Consider the following 19,791-nt stretch of genomic DNA (forward strand, 5'->3'; position numbering starts at 1 on the left):
CGTTCATTTCTGATTTATGACAGACTCTTCTCTAAATCCTCATTTTGTGTCTGAGCTTCTCGGAATTTCCTTTCCCATCGGTCGACTTTGGTCTTTTCCTCACGAATTTCATGGTGTCATTGTTCGAAAGTTTTACCTAACCCTGCAGTCCTCATAGACAGGCATAGATTCTTATAATCAGTCTTCAAGCTGTCTAGATCTTCTTCGGCCTTAGTTTTCCCTTTTCTCCACTTCTCAGCTTCTGACCTCTAGACATCAGCTTCTGATCTCAGGTGCATCTTCTCTTCTTTTTTTCTCAAACTCTGAACTCTTCTTATCGAAGTCTTGCTTTATAATTTCCAACTCTGACGGGGCGATTTGTAATTGTTCCACCATAGGTTAAGTATTTTCCAAGCTTGGCCTAGCAACATTATCATTAACCCTCTTCCTAAACCATCCATCATATTCAGGCGTTGCCATAGAACCGACAGCCAACCTCTTCATCTAGCGAGTTTGCTTCAAAGCATCCGATAGCTCCCGAACTTTCTTTTTGTAGTGGGCACCTTTAAAGGAGAATTCACACTGAGCAAGTCCGTAGGTCGTGGGTACAAACTGCCTCGATTTATTACCTTAACGCAAGCAATAGAGTATACTCAGTAGCTCCCCAAATTCCTAACAACAGCTCCCAATCAAAGTTCCCACATCGATACATGATCTCATCAGGAACCATCCAATAAGCTCTCCACTCGATATCCCCCTCCTAAAGGTTTTGAAGAATTTCCATCCACTTCTCCTCCGAGATATCCTTTCTTCTTTGTATAGCTGCCTCCTATTTTAACGGGGAATAACCTTTAGAAAAGACCTGATAAGAAACCTTATCTACCTTCCAAAAATGCCCATAAAACCACACCATCAATAATTGTGCACATCCAATAAACCGCCCCTCTCTCGTCTTCCGACACGTGCTCAGAGATCTGAACGTCTCAGCCAATATTACCGGTACAGGTGTGATTCCCTTTTCAAGACGATCGAATAAGTCAGCAACTGCCTCATCCACGTGCCTTAAAGCCTTAAGAAAAATCACCAATCCATAGATACTTAAGGCGAAGATATCAACCCTCTTTCTTTCATCTGGATGCGTTAAAACCAAATCTCACAAATTCTCCTAAGGGATACATTTACTATCTCCTTTTTGTTGAATCCGAGCAGCGACCCAAGGCTCGCTCATCCCTGAAATGTTCATCAATTTCTTCGCGAAAGTCTGACCATTAAAAACCCTGGCATAAGTCTTTCTAACTTGAACTTTCGGACGCCTAAGCAGGGTAGTGTATTCCTCCATGGTAGGTACTAAATCCACTTCTCCAAAAGTGAAACACTTGTAAGCAGAATTCCGAAATTGCACCATAACTCAGAACAGATGTTTGTCCACTCTAATGTCTAGCAAATAGAATATATCACTATAGCTTTGATAAAACAACTGTTTAGTCCCTTCATCCCAACGAGACCATATATCTCTCAACTCTTGCAACTCATTCTGTGCTACATTGACGCGAGTGAATTCTTGCAACTCTGATGTATATCCTTCTGCCAAGCTATCCCCTCTCTCTGATTGTAACTTCTCTGACCATGCGCAGACGGCTGCATTATCCTCAATTTTATTTAGAAATTCATTCTCCATGTCAAACTTTCTAACTTGGTAATCGAATACGAATCAATACCCTCTTTAGTATGCAATGTCATGAAAAATACAATCAAAACAAAACACAGGTTAGTATCAAATGATAGTGATAAAATGCAAGCACATAAACGATAATTACAACACATATACGAGTAAATACTAATGCTTGATGCGCCTTCACCCAAGGATAGCTCTTAAGGTTCACTATATGTGGTTCGATTCTAGAGATAAGGTACCTGAACCAGCAGATTCCTCAATCTTCACCCATTATAGGCTCATATAGATCGAGTTCGGTTCAAGGGGATACATTTCCCTATGACCATACGGAGATGAAAATCTCACGAAATCACAGGTACGGATGTACCCCGGAAACAATCCACTAGCCCATGCGGAGGTGAAAACCTCATGAAAGCATAGTTTCTTACTCCACTTAGAAGGTGTAACCACAACGGTCATACAATAATATGCAGTATTATTCTACAAGACCAGCACCATGTCAATCATACAAACGAATGCAATCGAAAGAAACATGATTTTTAAAACAAGTTTTCGGTTTTTTGACAAAAGGACAGCAAACAATCAATTTTATGGCTAGACTCTCTTGATTCTAGTCCCCAGTGGAGTTTCCAAGCTGTGGAAACCTTTTTTCAATCTTTTAAAGAAAAGCGGGGAATCGACGTTTTGAAAATAAAACGTGGAGTCGCCACCGATCTTTTTGTTTAGGTGTGATCGGATCACCTAGAAATTTAGTTATTCTAATAAAATATTTATTAAAACAACGATTTTGGTCTTACGAAAATATGAGAACACGGGTTCGGGAGTCGGTTACGTATGAGGAAGGATTAACACCCTCACTACGCCCAAAATTGGTACCAAATCGATTAAATACTGTCCTTATGTCTAAGATTTAAAAATGTTTTTTTTGAAATGTGGTTCCTTCTATAAACATTTGAATAGCCCAAGTTGGTCGTCAAAATTCTCTTATTTCAAAGGAATACAGCATCACATCCAACACGATAGGACACGATCTTTTGTACCCTCAAAAACGCGATAAATTTCGACTTCCAAAAGTTTATATGTTGAAAACCACAAAAGGATACCCAATTATTTAGTCCAACGAAAAAAAATCGAAACCCAGCACGGTAGGGCACGATTCCTCGAATTTCTAGACATCGGATATTGCATTATTTTAGAATTTAGAGAACATGAGTGAAATTCTAAAGGAATATTCGATTATTTTGAACAAACAGGAAATCACAACCTAGCACGATAGGGCACGATTCCCCGAATTGTCAAAAATCGAGTATTACCTTCGTTTTGAGGAGTTTTTAAAGACATGAGTGAAATTCCAAAGGAATATTCGATTGTTTTGAACAAACGGGAAATCGCAATCCAGCACGATAGAGCACGATTCCCGAATTGCCAAACATCGAGTATTACCTTCGTTTTAGTGAATTTTTTAAAAGAATAATTATAAAAATAGCTTAAAACGCGTTAATGCGACTTGAAATAAAACGAAATTAATCTTAAAGATTTGGACCTTATAAAACCAAATTTCATAAACCAAGTGGAAAACAATGATATGGAATAATATACTCACATGAGATACGATCAATTAACAAACTAATAATTAAGTATAACTAACCTAAAAAATATAACCCGATTACGATCATGCATGGGAAATAATTGATATAATAATACAATGACAAAATAATAATATAACGTTACAACACAACCAATAAATAATATGCAACGACGATCTATGGAGTAATATATATATGTAACAAAAACCAATCAACATACAAAACAATATAAAAATTAAGGGCTACTATGAGGCAAATCGATACAAAACTATATATAAAGAAAATCATAAGTGAATAACACATGCAAAATTTGAAATAATTTATATATGTAAAAGAAACTAAGTATACACATAACTTGTTACAAAAATAGATATTATAAAAGAGGAAATTTGAATCAAATAATGTACAAAATAATTTTTTAAAAGAAATATCTATTTGAAGATAACCATGTTCATATAAAAAATTTTAAATAATATCTACGCTATATATAAAAAAGAATCGAATATGAGGATAAAATATGAATATGTGTATATAAAAATATACGAGAATTTTTAAATGAATGATAAAACGATTTTAAGGATACATCAAGTTTTAAAGTGGAAAATATACATATGTAGCAGCACAAAACGAATAGCATAAATCCAAAATAAATAATATATGAAAACCTTAGATTAATAATAAAATAATTTAAAAATAAAATATATTACAAATTTTCAATTCATAGTTAAAAATGATTAAAGCCTAAGTAGATATATGTATACATTATATAATGTATGATAAATTAAATAATATATGATAAAACCCTTTAATATAACTAATGAAAAAGAAACGATGATTTAAGATAAATACCAAATAGAATATTAAAATAAATAAAAAAGGGTTAAAATCCAAATAACTAAGGACCAAATCAGAACGAAAATAAAATTTGGGGCGAAAAGCGTAAAATAATAAACGCATAAGGACCATATTGGAACGCGCGTCGCAAGAAAAGGACTAAATGGGAAATTGTACCCTATCGCCAGAACGACGTCGTTCTCACGTTCTACCTTCAAAAAGTCAAGGGACTAAATCAAGCCAAAGTAAAACAAAAGAGTCCAAATTAAAAAAGGAAATTGAATGAAATTGAATAGTAGTGAAAATGAGGGAGGACTAAATGAGAAAATTCTCCATTGATGGGAAACACGCGGATCCTTCCCGGGTAGGGTCACGCACGCGGGTCATGCCATGAAACGACGCCGTTTCAACACCAATACTCACGGCTTAAAACGACGCCGTTTTACACGTATATATAAACCCAAAATTTGCCCTAAAATTTCATTCGGCATGTCATTTGCTCAAAGAGCCTTAAAGCCCCCTTTCGAAACCTTCTTAACCTTTTACCCTTTGGCCGACTCTTGGGCTTCACCGGCACATAATGTGCCTCCACCACCGCCAAAACCCAAAGCCTTTTTTTTGGTTCCATTTCCATGCCAGAGAGACTCCGACGACAGAACCGCAAGTGTAATCAGGTAAACTCTTCTCTTTTTCTTATTCTCTTATGCTAAAAAAACACATGCAAACTTCAAAGAAGAAAATCCATTCAAAAAAGGAAAAGAAAAATGGAACTTGAAATCACTTTTCAAAAAATTTCGGCTTGATTTTTTTGTATTTTGTATTTCCGTGTGCTTAATATCTGTGTGTTCGTAAAAGAAAAAGAGCCTTTACAATCGAAAATCATAGGCTTTATAGCCGAATGCTCAAAATAAAAATAAAAGATACAATTTTTCTTTCTTTGCTTTCGTATTGGCTGTTGTTGCTGCTGTTGTTTGTCTGTTTCTTCGCAGGTACGGAGGTCCGTTGGCGCGGTGGTACGTGGCGCTTGACGTGGAGCATGACTGTTGGAGCGCTGGAGCGTACGGAGCCAGTCTTTGGGCGCACGGAGGCCGTACATGAGGGGGTTGTTTGGTTGAGGCACAAAAGTGGGGTGACCTAGAGTTTATGAAACTGTTAAAGAGATGGGCCTATTGGGCTTGCTTTGATTTGGGTTATATTTAATTTAAGTTTGGGCTTGTAATGGGAATCGGGTCTGGGTTTATTTGGGCTATTGTAATAATTCTTGACGTTGAACTATTAATTGAGTTTAATTTTTATTTATTTTGTATTTTGATGGACCCGGACAAATTAGTCCGTTTACAATTAACATGTTATTTTAAATTAATTTTAAAATTTAATAATAATGTGAGTGATGCAATAATAATTGAAAAACATGATAAGTATTTCAATATTATTTTAAAATATAAAATATATAATTAAATTTGAGAAATAAAAAATGAAAAACAAAAAATATTATGTTGCAATATTCTCAATCTCTTTTGTTTAGTGATTTTGGCCATTTGTTGGCCAATACCACACCCAAAAAAATATTTTTTAATCAAATAAAAGGATACCAATCATCACTGTGCCAACATCTAAAAAATTATTTTTAAAAAAATATGTAGGTGTTGGCCATCTAGTGTCCTAAATCATAAAAATATTTTTTAATATAAAATAATAGTGTCTTAAATCATAAAAATATTTTTTAATAAAAAATAATGATACCGCCATCTAATTCTCATAACTAAATTTTACTATTTATTTCAAGTCATTTGGGTGAATATTTTTAAACCAAAGTTATTTTTGTAAATATTAATTTTTTTTAGATTAGAAGAATAAAATAGCCGAGCATTGTCAAGGACCATTATGAGAATGGTTTTACTTTCACTTTCACCGAGGTATTTTCACTCAACTTGACAATGCTAGCCACGTTTGCCCACCTTAGTCCTTGCTTATCTTTCTTGTGAATGCAAGGCCAAATTGACATTAAAAAGCAATAATATGGGTAACCGAGTCCAAGAATTCGAGAACATAATATCCAATTAAAAAAGGTTCTTTTTTCTGATCTGGTGTAATTAAATTATCCAACTGAAAGAGTAGATGAGTTTAGTGCCACACCAAAAATAACGTTTCACAGCTTGAATCCCACGAAACAAATACAAGCTTCTCCCCCTCAAGTCATGCATCATTATGACAGTAAAGCAGGTTGTTGCATGGTAAGATCGTATGATGGCAGCGCATTCTCATAGGCGAGTAATGATAGCTTCCACCTCTGAAGGGGTGTATAGATGGTATGTTGGTGCTACTTTGGCAATATCAACATTGTTGGGAGTCACCTGCAGTAATATCGTTGTTCAATGGTGCATATATTAGTCAGCAAAATTAAACAAATACATATAACGGAACCTCAAAACTGAATGTTTTCGCGTGAAACTTTACCTTCTCTTCCATTACTTGCTTTAAAATGGACAGAGCAACAGTTTCAGCTTCTAGAAGAGTCAGGTCCTGCAGGTGGGGGTGAAAAATCCCTTGGTAACTCAGCACCAAAAATACTCATAATTATATGTGTGTAAAACAATCCTAAACGGATAAGGTCACCAAGGTAAGCATTCCTAAAGCTGAAAAACAACATACAAACAGAGACGAAGATATACCTTGTTGTATTGCTCTTGCAAAGAGCTGTCTGCACCTTCGGAACCTGAGCCTATAGCTTTTGCATTGCATTGCCAAAATGTGCCAGAGGGATCAGTATAGTATCTGCAAAAGAGAAGTTAGAACTGGTAAATGACAGCACGAGAAGATATTAGTGCTTATCAGTACAATGCCAGTCAATTTTGTTCTGCATTCTACAGGGAACCCTATTGGTTTTTCTTTTTTCCCCTAACAGAGCCTGGATACTTCATTCTATCTGTCCAACCAAGGAAACCATAACTCATTCTAATTGAAAATAATAATTTGGAAACCTCCTAATTTAAATACTTAGGGATTTATAACTACCTAATACAAAGTTTATAACAATGCTGAAGAGCATAGGCTTTGAAGAACCATGCTATAATTGTAAATCAGCAAGCAACAGCAAATGAAGCACTTATCTGAAAGTTGATTTAGTGAAATACAGTGTTTGATCTGTAACCATCTAGTCTTGCAAAAATATGTCACAGCATGGCAGTCACATCAGGTACATGACACATTAGAGCTTATTACAGTTTTAACTTCTTAAAATCTTACAATTTAAAACAAGCATGCGGTGATAAGTATGTACCTTATAATCATATCTCTACCAAATCACCACTTGCAAATAACAACATATAGACCCTGGGAACAGTTTTAATTGTAGTGACAAAATTTTTTAATAGATTGCATTCTTCAGGGAAGGGCAGTTCAGTGAATAAACTTTAAAAAATCACAATAGTGATGATATAATTATCTAGTGACATAATTAAGATAAATGTTCGTCCTAAAAGAAACTCATTCATCTTTCCATATGTTGAAAGAGATTTTTCTACATGAAAATCAACATAACGAAAACTCATCTGATACTTACAAGCTAGGCCCATTCTCATCATGACCAGCAATAAGAAGAGACACCCCAAATGGCCGGGACTGTATAAGAAAACGATATGACATGTAAATAAGCACTTAAAAAGTAATGTCATGGATAGAATTCTGCATCATAAGAAAAAAGAAACTAAATGCACAATTGTAGAAGTCATACTGGCTGTGGCCCTCTGTTTATAGCTTACTAAAATGAGCAAAAAGTATCATGAAAAAGGAGCTTAAAATTTCTATAACTATGTGTAGAAATTATAAGCAACCATACCATGGATTCTTCATCTCCTTCACCAAATCGAAGGGCCAGGTCACAAAGAGCTTGTGTTGTGGACTCTACAGTCATTGGCTCGCCATATGAGAATCTGTGGTTCTGTGTGACCGTAGAAGATATCAGCATAAAGTTGCAAAAAAATTTCACATCAAAGGGTAGGGCACAACAACTATGGTACCTGAGTCTCAACTCGTGCATGTTCAACAAGTGTACGGGCATCAGCAATCAAGCCACTCATAGCACATCCTATATGTTCATCAATTTCCATAATCTTCTCAACACTGCTGGGCTCCTGAAAGAGAGTCCAGTACTTATGAGGCTGGGAAGAAGTTGCAATAATCTACATCCCACAAAATCTACTATATGCAACACATGCTACGTGGTGGACATCAAGTATCATTTTTAAGAAGAATGCAGCTTCAATTGTAAGTCTTAAGTAAAGATGTGGCAGGTGAAGGAATCTTAGGGAGAATCGAGCAGCATACAGAGAAGAAAAAAAAGGCAATAACTAGTTGGATAGAATACTTGACATGTCTTAACATTTCATTACATCACATAGAACCAGCATACTGTCTATCACATTATGCGAGTCGACAATAGCAAACTCCGTCGCTTGGACCCAGATTTTCAATTCTAGGGTATTGACTATTAATAAACATATTGACATGCTTGCAACTGAAAAGTAGGTCGTAGGTCAAAAGATACTCCTTATATCCCTAAGAGCTAGCAATAACCTCATTCTCCAAATGGAACTCCACACCTTAAAAAACATATCCTTAAATTGCATTTTAGCAAACAATACATAACAAATTAAAGCAAAAGGGGATTAAAAAAAACCCTTTTAGGAAAAATAATCTGCAAATGTAATGGTATTAAATCAAGTAAGAGTACAGACCAACAATGGCGAAGTAATACGCTTCTCGACAGCTAACACAACACCTTCTTTGGTCTTTAACCCAATTGCAGTTGAACCCAGCTGTAGTTCAATTAATAAAAACCCATTAACATCAAAGCAACCCAAAAATTTATAAAATAAAAAAGGACACAATAGCAAAAAAGGATACAATAGCAAAAAAGGATTTTACCTTGATGGCCTCAATAGCATATTCTACCTGGAACAATCTTCCCTCCGGAGAAAATGTGTTCACCCCACGGTCATACTCAGTCCTTCATAGACCAATCACCAAAACATTATTTAAAAAAAAAAGAAGAAAAATAAATAAATAAAAACTTGATGAGGAACCAATATGTTTTGATATGGTACCTGGTGAGAAACATCTTGGATCGATTGGATGTTAGATCTAACAAAACCCCAAAGAACAAAAAAAACCCACAATTTTTTAGCTTATTTCTGAAAAGAAAATTAACTTCAAAAGAAAAAAAGAAAAAAGAGAGAGATGATTTACTTGTGAAGAGAGTACTAAGAGAGAGCCACTGAGCGAAAAGAAAGAGGGAGCTTTTCTTAAAGTATTCTAGTCTTCTTGCGAAACAAGACAGCCTGTAAAACGGCTGCGTTTCAGGACGTGAATAAATCATAAATCATAAGCAGTGCATATGCCCAATAGTTTGGGCTTTGACTCTGTTGGATAGCCCGTTCCCTTACATTTCTTTGTTGTTTTTTGAATTTCTAAGGTTCCGATTTAGAGGTGATCATGGGCTGGACCGGGTCTGATTTGGGCTGGGCTCAACTAAAATTTTAAGCCCATTAACTAGACCCGGGCCTAGCCTGACATGAAAAAAGGGCTTAAAATTTTATCTAAACCCGACTCAAATAAAAATACTAAAACCTAAGCTCGACTCGACTACTTTGTATTAATTTTTATTTTTTATATAATTTTAAATATATATAATAAATCAAAAATATTAAAAACATCAAAATAAATATTTTCCAACAAATTGATAATAAATTTTAAAAAATATGTAGACTTAAATAACACTAAGATAAATACAAATCAACAAGCAAATGCCTCTAAAATAATAATAAAATTAACAAATTCCTTTAAAATAATAATAAAATTAACAATAAAATAAGTTTTATACAATATCTAAACAATAACAATAAAATAGTAGCAACATAATAGTAAAATGGTAACAAATGGAGAAAACTACAAGAATTTTTTTTTTAAAAAAAAGCAGCTTTTTTTGTAGTGAATTCAGGATGGGCCCGGACCAAAAATATCTTACCCGAGGCAGGTCCCTTTTCTAAACGGACCTTATTTTTTTTGTCTAAGCCCATTTTTTGATCCCATATTTTTGCCCAAACCCTCTCATGTTTCGAGTGGGCATTCGGGCCAAGCCAAGTAGCTCGACCCATGATCAGGTCTAGTTCGGATCAATATTTTGATAATTGAATCGATTTGTTACTCTAAAAATAGTAGGAGGGATTGAATTGATATTTTGAAGTTTTCTTAAAAAAAATTATTTTATTTTCATATTGAATCTCTTTAATCATATTTATTATTTAATTATTTTTATTAGCTTACTAGATTTTTTTTAGTTTTCTAATATATCTACTAGAGCGAGTTCACTAATTAATTCTCTACATTTAGTAAATTTGTTAAGGGTAAATGCTGACTACTTAATTATAAGATATTATTTTTGAACATGTTTGGTAGGAATATTATTTTTTACACATATTTTAATATATGAGTTGACAATAAATTAATTTAATTAATAATATTTAGCCACTCTCATACTTCAAGAAGAATATTTTTGTTTATTTTAAAATATTTTAATTTTTATAAAAATATTACTAATTTTTAATTTTAATTTTATATTTGTATTAATTATTTTGTTAACCAAAGGAGGCAATAAAAAATTAAGTGGTCTTCACTTATATGATTAAAATTCTTTAAATGGGTTCACTCATGTCGAAAATAATTTAACTTGTAGTTTCAGGTTATATAAATGCTGAGTTGGCATGATTTAGCGGTTCAGATTTATTTTCAAATATCCAACCGCTTAAATGAATTTTAGCTTATTTCTTAAAAGAGAATTATCGTCAACAGATTGGGGAGGTTTCAATCTTCAACCCATTTATTGAGAAAGAGATCTACCCATAACACAAGAATTTAGGCTTTGACTTCGTTGGGTAATTTATTCCCTTATTAATAAATTGAAATTTTAAATAATAAAAATAAGTGTTAAAAACTAATTATTAAATTTAAGTTGTAAATTTTGTTTGGAATATTTTTGAAATTAAAGATGGAATATAAATAAATTATTTGATAAATATAATTTTAAAAATAAAGTATTTAAAAGATAAAGTTAAAATAAAATAAAAGAATTTTAAAAATTCACACTTTTTTATTAAAAAATTGTGGAAAATATTAATTTTAGTTGATCTAATTTTTCAATGATTTATCAAAATCTTAATATCACTTGACATTTGAGATTAGTTTAGATATGTTTAAAAATGGTAAAGTGTATAATTAATTATCTAATTATTAAGGTGTTTTTGTTTTGGTCAACAAACTATAAAAAATTTCAATTTCTTCACTAATGTTTTAGATTATTTCTGTTTTGGTCACTCTCTGTTAAATGATCAACTGATGTAACATTTTTCTAATTAGTATAATAACAGATTTAGTCCTCAATACTTTCACATTTTATCAATTTGATCAAAATTCTAAATAATTCAATGAATATAACTTTTTCACATTTATAACTTCTATTAATTTGATCATTATATCCATATAATTAAACAATTGTTATATTTTATGAAAAAGTACAAAATATTATATTATATTTTTCCTCAAAATATATAAAAATAATATCATATATTATGAAAATACTTTTACTATCACAAAATTATGTAGAATAATAAGAGATCATTAATCTCACATCAAAAAGGCGTTTGGCTATATAAACGAGTGCCTTTGACTGGATTTGGTGCTATGTTTCTTGATTTGTATGCTTCAATCTTTCTCGTTTTTGTTTCTAGATTTATAATTTTCTTTGTTTACTTCTTAGTTGAATTTTTTTAAATAAAAAGATAAACGTATTTAATTATATTTAAACTCACATCTTTTTATATTAATAATAATATTGATATTAATCCATTGGTGATGAAACTAAAGATTTAGTGGGTGATATGTAGTCAAACATGCTGACTTTCAAAAACCCCCAAAGTGTTCGCTTTAAGACCCTGTTATCAATTCGATTACCAGTTTCTCATTCTCTGTTCTTTTGATTCCAACCCTAAATTGTGTTCTTTTTGGAACTAAAAAGGGAACTTGGTAATCTCATTCTCTTTGGAACCCATGGATTCAACAACATCCCCTCTTCTGGAAATGTTTTTCTTTCCGTCAGTATCAATTATAGGTTATCGAGTACTACAAAAATAAAGACTTATTTGAAAATATAAGATTAGTAGAAAGTGGTAAATAGGATTTATCTATAGAGACCGATAATAATTTTATTAAATAAAAATAAATAAAGTAAAGACGAGGTGGGAAAAATCAATGAAAAAAAACTCTAGTCAAAAGTAAATTTTTGTTTCAAAGGATTAATCGTCGATATAAAAATAATTTTAATGTTATTTAATAAATTGATTATAATTGTTGATGATCACTTAACAATTTAATCTCTTCTTACATTTTGATAATTTACTCAATTCTAACTAATAAACATATAATTATTATTTATATTATATAAGTTAGAAAGCATGTGCACACCATATAAGGCTAGTTTACTATTAATGTTAAAAATATTTTAAAAAGTTATGTGAAAAACTTTCAAAAATTTTAATAGTATTTATTATTATTGTCAAAAATACTTTTAAAAAATAAAATAACGATTGTAAACATGTTGTAAAATAGAAAAATTATAATTCAAGCAGGAGACAAGCAAATACTAAAGAACAAAAAAATATTAAAAATAATTAAATTTCACAAATTTCAAGAAAATCCTTCGACTAAAAAGAAGGGTATAAAACTCCATAAAAAAATAAAGCGCAAAAATAGAATAAAATTAAGGTGGCTATGTTTAGGTCCCAAAAATTTTCTAGGTTTCTTGACATTTTTTACATCAGACTTCCAAATTATTTTTGAGCACCTTCTTAATATTTTTTGAGTTTGAGTCATGAAATAACTTCAATTAAAATTTTCAGTTTTCTTCAAATTTATGAGATAAAAAAAAAATCATAACTCAAGTTGTGACAAAAATATTAAAGTTATTATACCAGTATTGAAAGTTTAATATGCAAAAATTTACCTAAAATAAACTTTAAGTTACTTTTTTTTCCAACTATTTCCTAAATACATAATAAATAAAATATAAAAATAAATAATATAATTATCAACACAGTATAATGTAATAAAAGAATTGCCACAAATAATTCAAAAAATTACGCAATTATCATAAGAAGAGTCCATCGAATCCCCTTGATAAACCTAGCCAGGAAGTTTGCAGTTCATGGAGCTAAATCCACTATCATTTCCACCTCTAAACACGCTCTCCTCTTCCCAAAAAACCGTACAATGTGACCATCAATACGACCATAGTATCTTCATCGAAACCCTCTGGTTACCGGACAACGTCGACATACCGGACACCAACATGTTCGCAGGATCGTACTTAAATCTATAGCCAATTGCTTAAACGTTCTATTTAAATCTAATTTTCACGGCTAACATATTCTCCAAGGATAACACATTTTTGTCCTAAAAATACTCAAAAAATTTGCATTCATAATATATATAATCATTTAATTATATTAAATATTAATTATATATGTTTAAGGATCAAATTGATAGAGTTTATAAATATGGAGGGTTAAATTTATTGAATTATTTAGAATTAAAATTAAATTAATAAAATATGTAAGTATTAAAGATTAAATGTGCAATTCTACTAATTAGAAAAGAACCATTTAACGAGAATGATCAAAACATAAATAATTTAAATTAAAATTTTTATAATTTAGTGCTCAAAAAAGAAATAAACTTATGTTGGTTGAATAATTCTAAAGTTTGCCAAAAAGGTTACTCTCAGATTTTAATTGATTAAAGTCTGAAAATTTTGCTTGGTGTTGTTCTTCAAGCTTAACAATGGCATCTAACTCTGTTTTTTTTTTTTTAAAACAATGGCATCTAACTTATTACTGTTAATGGTTAAAAAGGAACAGATGTATCATAAAGTTGCAAGTTGTGACAGTATACGATGGCCACATGCAATTAGCTAATCTCTAAATCATAGGCTTAGGTAGTGTCAGATGTGTTGTGCTTCTTCTGCAACTACTGCTTTTGCCTGCTTTGGTTTTTTGTGTGTATTGTTTTTTATGGGTGTTTATCGTCATAATAGTAACTTGTTCTTTTGGATCCGAGAAAACTGCGCTCCATGACATTTACCATATCTTTGCCTAAGATACTGTGGCTGCCGTTGCCAGTCCATACTCTACCGGGAATGGGGTGAAGCTGAGCAATAGGCTTATTGTAATTTAGCTGCAACATGGGGAGTGTATTCGAAGGCTGATGATTCAGACATAGACAACAATAAAAAGACAAAAAAAAAAAAAAAAGAGAGCATAGTTTCAAAATTTATGTGTATTTATGTTTCAAATGTAACATTAATAACAAATTTTCAGTAAAAATATTATAGAAATTTTTGTACTAAGAGTGGATTGCATTTTGTTTTCTCCTTTAAAAACATGGATAAATTAATCTTTATACATTAGATCAAAGAATAAATTAATTCTTCTGTAAAAAAATTCATTAATTTTTACGGTTTAAAAATTGTCCATGTGTATTAAAATGAGATACACATGGCATGCCACATGTAATTGTCTGATTATTCTGTCAGAATCATCAGTTTTTAATCATAGAAATTGATGAAAATTTTACTCGAAAGGACCTTTTTACTCATTAATCTAATATATAAAGACTAATTTGCTTATTTTTTTTAGTAAATGGGTCAAAATACAATCTATCTCCTAATAGGCCTCCATGCAGCTTTTATTGATATTTTTCTTCATTGTATTAGTTTAAGAATAAAGTAGAAAAAAAAAAGATTGTAAACCAAAAACTATTTTCCATCGAGTTTTTGTAAGAATTAGATTTTGTTTGGAGTTTAATTGCATCTTAATTGATGGTTGAGTGTACCATTGGCTGAGAAGGTTGATATAACGTGCCAAATCTTTTCTTTGTTCCTATTTTAGGCAGGAGGCTTGATTCAAGCAATAAAAGTTCCCATTCTTCGTGATAAAGTTTAGGTTTACTTATCTTTCCAAGCTTTGATACAAAACCAAGATCCTCTACCACTCTCTATTCAATGTAACTGTATCTATAGCTTTGCTGGCTTTTGTTTGTAGGGGACTTCAGTTCCCGTTTTGCTTTTAAAAACAACTTAGACAAAACTTGGTAGACTTCCCTTTTTCATTCCTCCCATTGGTATTCTTAAACAATTGTGACGCATTTGTTTAATGGCTGTCATAGGTCCTTAATTAGTTGAGACTATGTTTATCACTCGATCAAACTCTAGAGTAATAATATCCTAAAGCTTCTGGTCCACAGTGGCAGCATTACCAGACAAGTTCCTTAATCCTTGTGCTTCTCCCCCCCAAAAAAAAATAAAAATAAAGAGACAAGTTCCTTAATTCTGGGGTGGGTCACCAACAACATAATTCGAAGATAAAAGGCAAATGAAATGGCACAACAATGGTAAGTTATTGGCAGCATAACAATATCTGTACTACTTTTATATCAGAAATGGTGAAAATTTTTCCGATATGATCCCATTTTCATGCAACAGTTGACAACAATATTGCTGGTGTGATTTTTTCTTCCATGAAAAAGCTTTGCAAGAATGGGGTTTTGGGATTACACTCAATGGGACATTGGATTAGCGGCTGTTATTGCAAGGGAAACAACCACATGAAATGTTGCCTGAAAATTGCAAGTTACTTCGGTTACTAATCAGAATGTTGTTTGGCTTTTGCATTTGCTCAGCATGTTGCTGTTGGGCTGAAGCTCTCCATTCTTCGGCTTTTCTATGAACAACCGCCATTCGTTTCATTAATTTCTCTTCTAACTTTGATCTCATTTTTTGTATTTTCACCTGCAAAAGGGTTCAGTTCACAACATTATATGTCAGTACATTAATGGGATCATTGTCACATGGTCCTTTATTAAATGCTCTAGAGAGCTTATTTTCAACAATGGCTAAAAACCAAGCTTCCAAGTAGGAGACAACTCAGATGGAGTAAACATTTCAATTTCCCATGTATTTTTTAATGCTGGAACTTCACATGGAATTACAAGTTACAACTACCACGGGTTGCAATATAAAAATAGGGACTTGATGACTTTAGCTTTCTTCATTTATATATTTTAAGGTTGAAGCATGCAGATAAAAGTATATTCAATTGAGGGAAGACACTCTAGCAGAGGTGGGCTAGTCAAGAAAAGCAAGAGATGAGATGTATCTTCGAGTGGCTCGAGGAAGAAATATCGATTTAATAAGTTCGGATATGGTCCAACCAGCATGAAAATCTTTGGTCTTAACTGTCGACAGCATATCAATATTGCAGCAAAAGAAATTCAGGCTCAAAGGTAGCCATTGATGATTGAACTTTATGGTTTAACAAGTGCTCGAATAGGAACATGCTGTAAGGTCGAGAAAGGATTGAAAAAAAGTACCTCAAGCTTTCTTGATTGAGCTTCTGCTTTTGCATTTTGAAGGTTCACCCAAGCTTGGATTTTTGCTTCCTCTCTTTGGTACCTGCGACCCAAATTACAGTCATTGTTGATATGCTACATAACATGGACAATGATAACAAATATTTTTTTACATCATTACCTCAGGCAACATTTAGTCCTTTCCTCTTCTTCCCATGCAGGAGTTCTCGAATCCGACACACTTTTCCGGCACGCACTGCCGGTTTCGAAATGTCTAAGGCTCTTTGACACTTCCTCCTCCTCCTCTTCCCTCGAGCTCCAATTGGATGTGATAGAATCGTATTGAGACCCTAGCTGTAGTTTAGCTAGATGACATTCTTGCAGCTGGGAAATGTCGATAGTGCTATTAGAACTATTCGAATTGCCGGATGCCAACGGACCCGACCTATTAGCCGGTGTGTTATGCCGAGCAGGTGATGAGCTCTTGCAAGGTGTGTGGCATCTAGATGTTGTGGAACTTCCTAGTGGAGTCATCTCTGTCCCAACATCTTTATGTTTAACATCATGGTACATTTCAGTGCCTGCATCTGTCATGGTTTCGCTCACTGAGTTTCTGAAAAGAAACCCTTCCCTTGAAGGCTCTGAACATCTGAAATTTGGTAAAATTGGTTCTACCTCATCCGTGAACTTATCTACATTCATTAATCAAAAGCAAAACTAAGTGCTCTCCTCAATTTTAACCAAAATTTATAAGCTTTCAATAAACTATTTTATTGATTCAAACCCCCCCATTTTCATCATTCATGCAAAAAAGTCCAAATTCTTTATTCTAATCAAAGCTGGAATTTTTTGTTCTTATCTAAAAAAAGCAAAATGATCAAACAGTGGAGCAGCTTAAAAGTACTACTAAGCTTTCAAAAGGCCAAAAAAGGTGAAGAAAAAGACAATCATAATGACTCAAAAAATTGTTAGATACCATACTACCTTTTAGAAAGACATCAGTGGAACCTGGGATTCCACTAAAACCTCTGGTTGGATTATGATGTTCCAATGAAACTGGCCCTTTTACAACCTTTGTAATTTTTTCCTCAGTGACCCTTGATTTCTCAGCAAATACTTCAGCTTGTTGCTTAAAGTTATCACATTGTTTAGTTACCTTTGATGACTCAAGTGGTGACTTAATGGTATGAGCAGGAGATTCATGGCAAGAGCTGCTGATTAACCATTTCTCTGCATCGTCCCATTTTGAAGGAAAGCTCTTTCTAGCTAGATTGCTACCACTGAAGCTGAAAACTGGCCTACCTGGTGTACAAGGAGTTTCCAAAACTCTCCTTTGTGTTGTCACTGAGTTCACCCCTCTCCTCCTTTGCATTGAAACATCTAAACCTGTGGTGGTGGTGGTAGTGGTGGTGTTTGAAGCCGCCATTGGAAATGACTTGACAAACTCAGATGTCTCCTTGAGATTAAGCTTACAAAGTGGGTCTGAAAATGTGTCTGCAAAGGGGTTACCATTGCTTTGTCCATAAAGGCTTGCATTAGTCCCCACCCCTGGTTCCTGAATCACATGAAAACACACACATGTTGTGAGCCTGTGACTGAAAACGAAATCAAGAAACACAAAAGAACAAAAACAAAAAAAAAAAATTGGGATCCTTAAGCTCAAATACCCCACTAGATGGAAACAAAAGTTGAGCTTGAAAGCATTTGGGACTTGAAAGATCCATTTTTTCTTGAAGATAACCTGAGTTTCTTTTTTCTTTTTGGCAAACTTGGTCAAGTTAAATTGCCGAGCTGCATCAATGTTTGAAAATGATAATGACTAAATATAAACTGTGGCATGTGAAAGCGATAGGAGATGGGTTTGAAGGTTTTTGAACAGATAGCTAAACAAGGATTAAAAAAAAAGAAGCTTATACGGGTAGAAACCATGGACCAATGTACTGTTCATAAGACCCACATGGGGCTAGATAACCACTAAACAAAAGCTTTTGATATCTGTCTGAAAATGCCTCACCCTTTCAAAATGAAACAACAGTGACACATTGTCCCACTCTCACGAAATTAGATAAAAATAAGCTAAGAGACGAAATAGTACTCCATCAAAAGAAGAGGAACTTTGGGAGGTGAACATAATTTAATACTACAAATGCAAATATAATATAAAGTAAAATAGAACCCTTTGAACCCTTGACTCTTTGAGAGTCATCATCAGTTCTCTAAGCTAAAAGCAAAGAAATGGACAAGGATAAAAAAAAAAATCATCTTTTTTATTGGTTTATATATATGTTTATGGATTCTTTTTCAGAACCTTCTTTTGGATTTCATCTTCAGTTTATAATGAGCATTTCATATTTAATAGGCTCATAAGCTGTTAGCATTGCAGGTACTGTTAATACTTAAAAACCTTTCTCTCTCTATTTTCATGAAACCCCTTTGAAGTATTCTGTTCAATTCATATTCAGACTTTAGTTTTATCCTTTTAGAACAGTTTCTTGAGACAGATAATGTGACCCTATGGAGTTTGGATGGCTGGGAGTTGGAACAATTCTTTTTAGGGTTAAATCACTTTTTATATATATATATATATATATGAACTTAGCATTTGTTTTTTAAGTTAATCTTAAATTTGATAATTGTTCTCGTATTTTGGATTAAAAAAAGTTTAAGCTTAACATGAAAATAATTATTTAATTTAAATTTTAATATAAAAATAATTATTAAGTTTAAGAGTTAATTTAGACAATAAATAAAATAAAAATAATTATTAAATTCAAACCTTGATTTAACTTTTTTTTTTTTTCAAATAAATGTACAACAGGTAGATGAAAATGAATTATAAGAGCATCTCTGTGAAAAATTGAAAACAACTTAATGAAACATGTCAGTAGACATAGGCTAAATAACTTAATACAGTATTAAAGTGTTCAGCACCTTTTGTTGAATAAAGTATGTAAGTTACATATGTAGGCTATACATTTATGTTGGACTTTGTTTTTCCGGTTCCTAATAATAGGGGTCTGCAGAAATATCATCATACAGATTAGAGCTGTATTCAAGCACCGAAAATGTTGAACTTGGAAGCTATAGATTATGGTAGAAATAAATAAAATTTTTAACAAAAAATATTAATTTACTATTTGATCTAATATATAATGATTAATTTATTTATTTTTCTTATAAAAGGGTAAAATGTATTCCAATCCTTAATATAGGGACTTTTACGGTACTTTACCCACCTTTTTCATTTCACACTTAATTTTT

The 19,791-nt window shown here is 32.6% G+C and overlaps 2 protein-coding genes across 2 annotated transcripts; both read right to left on the bottom strand.

The window, feature by feature from the left end:
* Window positions 1-6,114: 6,114 nt before the first annotated feature.
* LOC108465774 (proteasome subunit alpha type-5-like) lies at window positions 6,115-9,429 on the bottom strand. The gene is made up of 10 exons (XM_017766156.2): window positions 9,322-9,429; window positions 9,180-9,216; window positions 9,001-9,082; window positions 8,811-8,891; window positions 8,094-8,207; window positions 7,913-8,014; window positions 7,637-7,695; window positions 6,747-6,849; window positions 6,532-6,597; window positions 6,115-6,428 (listed from the first exon to the last, which is right to left on the bottom strand). Exons 2-10 carry the CDS (start codon window positions 9,191-9,193, stop codon window positions 6,336-6,338), a joined length of 714 nt encoding a protein of 237 aa, XP_017621645.1. The 5' UTR covers window positions 9,194-9,216; window positions 9,322-9,429; the 3' UTR covers window positions 6,115-6,335.
* Window positions 9,430-15,578: 6,149 nt separating this feature from the next.
* On the bottom strand, window positions 15,579-18,443 carry LOC108487631 (uncharacterized). The gene is made up of 5 exons (XM_017792014.2): window positions 18,198-18,443; window positions 17,515-18,085; window positions 16,712-17,222; window positions 16,552-16,633; window positions 15,579-15,970 (listed from the first exon to the last, which is right to left on the bottom strand). The coding sequence occupies exons 1-5, from the start codon at window positions 18,252-18,254 to the stop codon at window positions 15,755-15,757; spliced, it is 1,437 nt and encodes a 478-aa protein (XP_017647503.1). The 5' UTR covers window positions 18,255-18,443; the 3' UTR covers window positions 15,579-15,754.
* Between the last annotated feature and the right edge of the window lie 1,348 nt (window positions 18,444-19,791).

Source organism: Gossypium arboreum, chromosome 10 (assembly GCF_025698485.1).
Source record: "Gossypium arboreum isolate Shixiya-1 chromosome 10, ASM2569848v2, whole genome shotgun sequence".
NCBI lineage: Eukaryota > Viridiplantae > Streptophyta > Magnoliopsida > Malvales > Malvaceae > Gossypium > Gossypium arboreum.

What these genes read in the sequence shown, in the direction of transcription:
- LOC108465774 (XM_017766156.2), bottom strand. An exon ending in ATGCTATTGAGGCCATCAAG is followed by an intron (nt 8,892 to 9,000) that starts GTAAAATCCTTT and finishes ATTGAACTACAG; the next exon opens with CTGGGTTCAACTGCAATTGG. An exon ending in TGCAAGAGCAATACAACAAG is followed by an intron (nt 6,598 to 6,746) that starts GTATATCTTCGT and finishes CCCCACCTGCAG; the next exon opens with GACCTGACTCTTCTAGAAGC.
- LOC108487631 (XM_017792014.2), bottom strand. Translation starts at nt 18,254, where the DNA reads ATGGATCTTTCAAGTCCCAAATGCTTTCAAGCTCAACTTTTGTTTCCA. An exon ending in CACTGATGTCTTTCTAAAAG is followed by an intron (nt 17,223 to 17,514) that starts GTAGTATGGTAT and finishes TAATGAATGTAG; the next exon opens with ATAAGTTCACGGATGAGGTA. An exon ending in AGGACTAAATGTTGCCTGAG is followed by an intron (nt 16,634 to 16,711) that starts GTAATGATGTAA and finishes TTTGGGTCGCAG; the next exon opens with GTACCAAAGAGAGGAAGCAA.